This window comes from Trichechus manatus, unplaced genomic scaffold (assembly GCF_000243295.1).
Source record: "Trichechus manatus latirostris isolate Lorelei unplaced genomic scaffold, TriManLat1.0 scaffold00022, whole genome shotgun sequence".
NCBI classification, from domain to species: Eukaryota; Metazoa; Chordata; class Mammalia; order Sirenia; family Trichechidae; genus Trichechus; species Trichechus manatus.
Window position 1 is genome coordinate 6,671,348 of NW_004443958.1, and position 6,000 is coordinate 6,677,347.

Here is a 6,000-nt window from a genome sequence, read left to right on the forward strand (position 1 = left end):
ACTCAATTAAAAAGTGGGCAAAGGATATGAATAGACATTTTCCTAAAGAAGATAAACAAATGGCCAAAAAGCACATGAAAAGATGCTCAACAACAGTAGCCATCAGGGAAATGCAAATCAAAACCACAATGAGATACCACTTCATATACACTAGGACGGCTATAACAAAAAAAAAGATGGACTACAGAAAGTGTTGGCAAGAATGTGGAGAAAGGGAACCCTTATACATTGCTAGTGGGAATGTAAAATGGTGTAGCTGCTTTGAAAAACAGTCTGGCAGTTCCTCAAATGATTAAACATAGTTACCATATGACCCAGCACTTCCACTCCTACATATATAACCAATAAGAATGAAAACATACAACCATGCAAAAATTTGTACGTGGATATTTATAGCAATATTATTAACAATAATCAAAAAGTAAATACAATCCCAATACCCATAAACTGATGAATGGATAAATAAAATGTGGTATATCCAGACAATGGAATATTATTTGGCAATAAAAAGAAATACTGACACATGCTACAACATGGGTGAAACTTAAAAACACTACTCTAAGTGAAAGGAGGCAATCAAAGACCACATGTTGTGTGATTCTATTTATAGGACTTGTCCAGAATAGGCAAATAGACATACAGAGGTTGGTACAATCACATAAGGTGCTTGGCAGGAGCTGAAATGGAGGAGTGTTAGTAGGAAATGGGGAGTGACTGCTAATGGTTACAAAGTTTCTTTTGGGGGGGGTGATGAAAATGTTCTTAAATTGACTGTGGTGATGGTTGCACAAGTCTGTAAATATACTAAACATCATTGAATTACATACTTGAAATGGGTGAACCGCATGTTATGTGAATTATATCTCAGTAAACATGCTATAAAAAATAAGGCTTGTTTATAAATTATTGAGGTTGGCTTAATTGTGTGGCTTCTATTACTGACAGCTAATTATATTCTGCACTTAGTGTCACATTTTACTAAGTGATTTATATATTTTAGCTCATTTAATCCTCACATTATCCTTACAACCTCTCTATGAGGCGGGTAGAATTACTGACCTCCATTTCAGAGATCAAGAAATTGGAGCACAGAGAGGTTAAGTAACTTCTCTGAAGTAACACAGCAGTAAGTGTTGGGGTCAGGATTTAAATTCAAGTTAATCTGATGTTAAAAGTCACTCTTCTTCCTTTCTGTTCCTTTTTAAAAAAAAATTATTCTTTTAAACAGTGAATAATTCTTACAAATAATAAACATTTTGTATTTCAAGTACTATGTGACATAAATGGTATATACATCCTGTCTGCATCCACCTTCTTCCCTGTGCCACAAGTGGCAGCTTGAATTAACTTCTTGTGTATCCTTCAGCATTTCTTTATGTAAATAAAACACACACGGATATACATTATTATTTCTCCCTTTTTCATATGCAAAATGTAGCATACTATATACATCATTCTGCACCTTGCTTTTTTTCACTTAACATAGCATCCCCAAGATCCTTCTATATTAGTATTCTTCAGTCTTCTTCTTCTTCTTTTAATAGATGCAGAGTACTCCAGGACCTGGATTTACCAAAGATTGTTTAGCTGGTCCCCCAAAGAAGGGCACTTAGGTTCTTCTCAATCTTTTGCTACTCAAACAATTAAAGCTTATGCTTTGAAACTGCCTCTAAAGGCAAAATAGGAAATTTATAAGAAATTTAATCATCCTCAAAATAAATCCCTTTCCTAAAAAATTGACTACTTGAAGGAGATACCCCTCAATGAGATGTGTTATTTGGTAAATACTTGTTAAAAAACCCCACCACCAACAACAAAAAAGGTAACTGCATTCCACCACAGTCACAGGCTCAATGTGGGCCGTGGAAAGTTATTATATCTTTATAGGTTGGATATGTAACTCACACTCTTCGAGAAGGAGGCCCAAGGAGCTCCAAAAACTAAGTAACATTCTGAAAGCTTTGTTTGTACTTATTCCGCACATTATTTCTGCTAATTAAGATTTGCAGAGAGGAATGAAATGTTCAATACTGAATCACATACCTGTCCTATGGTGAATTTTCATATAACGCACATGGTCACTTGGGGAAAATGGAACTCCAATTCCTATTATAGAAAACTCGACCCCAAACATTTTAAAGCTACATCAGCTGTCTTCAGAATTTCTATTATCAGACGTATAAACTTGTCGATTTTTATTTCATCTTGTTTTTTAAAGAAGCCATTACTTCAATAAGGCTATGGATTTTCTAAAGGATGCCTGACATCAGTTTGAGCATTAACATGTAAAGGACAAGCAATAAAAAAAGGTAATATGAGTACAGACAAAATATCCATGAGTGAGAAAACAGTCATCTCTTCCAAAGGGAATGGAATAAAAGAATTTCAAAATGAACAGCTTTTCAAAGCTAGTGACAACCACTGAATGCAAAAGGCTGAACTTCGCATTACCTTCCCAGAACACAAACATATATTTAGCTTAATAGACTTGAGTACTATCTCAGAAAAAAATCTGATATATTATGCATGAAAGCTGTAGAAATGATTTTGCAAAGCAAACACACTGCAGGCTGACAGTAGCAGACAGTCACAATGCACAGGCACACACAGGCACACACAATGACTTCAGGTCTCATTCTATAGATCATCACGGAAAAAAACAAAAACGCTGAAGAAAGCTTAGACAGTAAATAGACCCTGGGCAGAACTCTGGTTGTGTTTGAAACTTAGATAAATATGCTTGTGTATATTTTCTGATTATAACCATGATACGGATTTACAGTAGAAAATTTAGAAACAATAGAAAAATATAAAGAAAATAAACTCACCTATAATCCCACCACCCAGAGAAAACCATTATTAAAATATTGGCATATTCACTTGCAGCCTTGTTTTCTATATACATATAAAAATACATATTTTTTACAAAATTGGGCTGATATTATAAGTAAAATTTTATACATGTTTTCTCCCTCTTCATATTACCTCTTACTTCCCCATGGTGTCATATATGACTTACAAATGTAATTTCATGAATGTATTTCATTGTAGTCCATGAACTGAAGCAGAATTATTTGATTTTTACATATTGCTGGACCTCTAGGTTGTTTCTAATATTTCAGTATTATAAATAACACTGCAAGGAACTTTCTCCTTATAAGTTTTTGAATCTCTGTTTACTTCTTAAAAGAAACTTAAAAGTATATCAGCCTGCCAAGTTCAAATTTAAATCACTCAGTAAAACAGTACCTATAAATTCACCACTGAAAGTCTCTGGAGACAAAATGCAAATAATGCATATCAAATAAACAGAACTATTTTCATATCACTCGGAGTCTATATTTATCCTTCTAGAACAGTCAGCTTTCAAGCAGTATATGACTTCCTCTAGGCAAATGGACTATTACTGGATTAATCTAAATGTAATAACACGAAGCTTGGCTGACCCAGATTTCTGCAATATCAGTATGCATGCAATTACAATATTCGGCAGATTGAAAAAATACCCAAGGCTCTCAAAAAACAAGTATTTTATCATCCCTTCATTTCAAACTATGCACAATGGGCATTAGAATAAAATAAAGGGTTATCGCCAACGGTAGTTGATCTAAACTAAATTTTATATAAACATACAAGTTACGTACAGTGTAACTTCAGGTTTTCTTTCCAGCTTTATTCTGTCCCTTCCACAGTTATGAGTATCTCACGTGCTCCCATCATATTAGTTATTAATAGTCCCTCTTAAGAAGGAGATGGTCTTGATAGTCCAATCTTAAATTTCCTAAAGTCTATTTTAAAAAAATATTTTATTTTCAAGAGGCTGAACAGAGTTCTTACCATCCCTATGAAATTTTTTTTTCCCAGTGAAAAGCAATGCAAAACAAAATACAACAAAACCCCACTTACATCCTTAGTCATATGGAGACATAGTAGAACTGCCCCATAGGGTTTCCAAGGAGCGGCTCGTGGATTCGAACTGCCGACCTTTTGGTTAGCAGCCGAGCTCTTAACCACTATGTCACCAGGGCTCCAGCCATATGAACCATGGAATCATTCAAATTCCAAGACTCACTCAGAATTGATGGTCAAAGACAGCTAGGGTCAAACTGTACTGTTGTGCAGTCTGCACGAGATAAAACTCCAGGCGGCGCAACTGTATCCTGATCTATGTGAAGAGTACTCTTTGGGGTTGTGCAGTATGCAACCTGTATAGACATATACGGTCACACTGAAGATAACCCAGCTAATTATCAGGAAAAATCTTACATATTATGCCATTACTTATCTGTGCATCCTTCCCTCCAGTTAGCTATGAAAAAGAGAAGTTATGGGAGAGAAGTGGTTTTTAAAACTATATGCATGTTGTCATTTTTTTTTTTTCTTTTTTACACGAAGGAAATACTGCCAAGAAACATGACCACATTCACCAGAGCTCTGCTTTGTCAGGATAGTGAGGCTTTCTTTCCTCCCATCTCCCCTTCCATCCACTCACTAGGAACCAGCAGGATACCTTGTGTGAGTAACTGTAGGTTTCTGACTTCTTCTCGCACCTTCAGCTGGAGCACCTGTTGTAAAATGTGCTGCCGGAGGTTCTCCTGGGCAATCCCCATCCGCTCCAGCTTTTTGTCAGTAAGTCTCAGCAGGGCTCGCCCTGCGGGGTTTCAAGGAGAAAAAGGAAAAGCAAATGAGCAATGGCTGGAGAAGGATTTCCATCTTGGTTTTGGCTAATCCTGCCATAACAGAAGTTTCATCTAAACACTAGAGGGTTCACTCACCATTATTCTTGCTAATAGGAATGGACAATCTGGAAGAAGATTGTTTAAAAGCAAACCCCAATTTTTATCCAATATTGGCAATCCCTGACTGATTCATACACTGAGACAGACAAAACAGCGAAGTTTTAACCTGGATATTTGGGTCAGAGATTGCATGTTTCCATGGAAACAATGCTCTTAGTAGGGGGCTGGGTTCCCAGCTGGCCTATAGGAGCCCATGTTATTGACAGCCCAGAAGAACTGGGTGCTGTCATTGTGCTTATATAGAAACTCCAGCAACATTTAACCCAGGTTACAGTGGAGTTTCGCTGAAAAGTGTATTTAAAGTCTCAGTTTTAATATGTAAGGGTCTAACTCCCCTCTACACCCCTGGCAACAGATGCAAGGTTCCATATCTAGCTGGTGGGAGCTATGCCTTAATCCCAATCACTGGTCTAGGGCAGGGGTTCCAGCAGGGCAAGGGTGAGAGGAGCCAGGAGCACGGGGCATCATCCGAAGAGCGCAGAAACAAGGAGCCCCTGAGTGTGAGTGCCTGGGATGTACAGACCCCCTGGGTCTGGTCAGCCTCACCTGGCTTCCTTTCACCTTATTTCTTTCCCCTGGAGTTCTGCATGTTTTCCTTCCTACCATGAATTCTATCAAATTCCCAAATTCTCCCCCACTCTGTGCTTGCCCTGAAATAAGCATATTTCTATTTTGAGGGGGCTTATTGCAAAAATTAAGGAGAATGATAGCTGTTAAACACCATAGCACCATCCTATCCTCTTCCTGCCCTCCAATCCCCAGACATCACACTTGCACATCAACTACATGTAACAATGCTAAGTCTTTGGGTCTATTGTCATATGATGATGATGATAATAGCCATTGGTGAGCGGACTCTGACTCACGACAACCTTACGTACAACAGAACCAAACGTTGCCCGGTCCTATGTCACCCTCAGAATTGCCAGCATGTTCAAGTCCCTAATTGTGGCTACTGTGCCAATCCATTTCACCTAAAATGATGTCCTCCTCCAGTGACTGGTCCCTCCTGATAAAGTGTCCAAAACATGCAAGTCGGACAATGTTCTGTTGTGATCCACAAGGTTTCTACTGGGTTATTTTTAGAAGTCAATCAGCAGACCTTTCTTCCTAGTCTGTCTTAGTGTGGATGTTCTGCTGAAACCTGTTCACCATGGGTGACCCTGTTGGTATTTGAAACACTGGTGACATAGCTTCCAGC

At 37.9% G+C, this 6,000-nt stretch overlaps 1 protein-coding gene across 1 annotated transcript in view; it reads right to left on the reverse strand.

Annotated features, from left to right (window-relative positions):
* Nucleotides 1-6,000, reverse strand: part of SAMD12 (sterile alpha motif domain containing 12) — a 424,915-nt gene that overhangs the window by 190,544 nt on the left and 228,371 nt on the right. Inside the window, exon 4 of the mRNA XM_004372967.2 lies at nucleotides 4,511-4,651. Within this exon, the coding sequence (XP_004373024.1) occupies nucleotides 4,511-4,651 (141 nt within the window). The remainder of the gene's footprint in view (nucleotides 1-4,510; nucleotides 4,652-6,000) is intronic.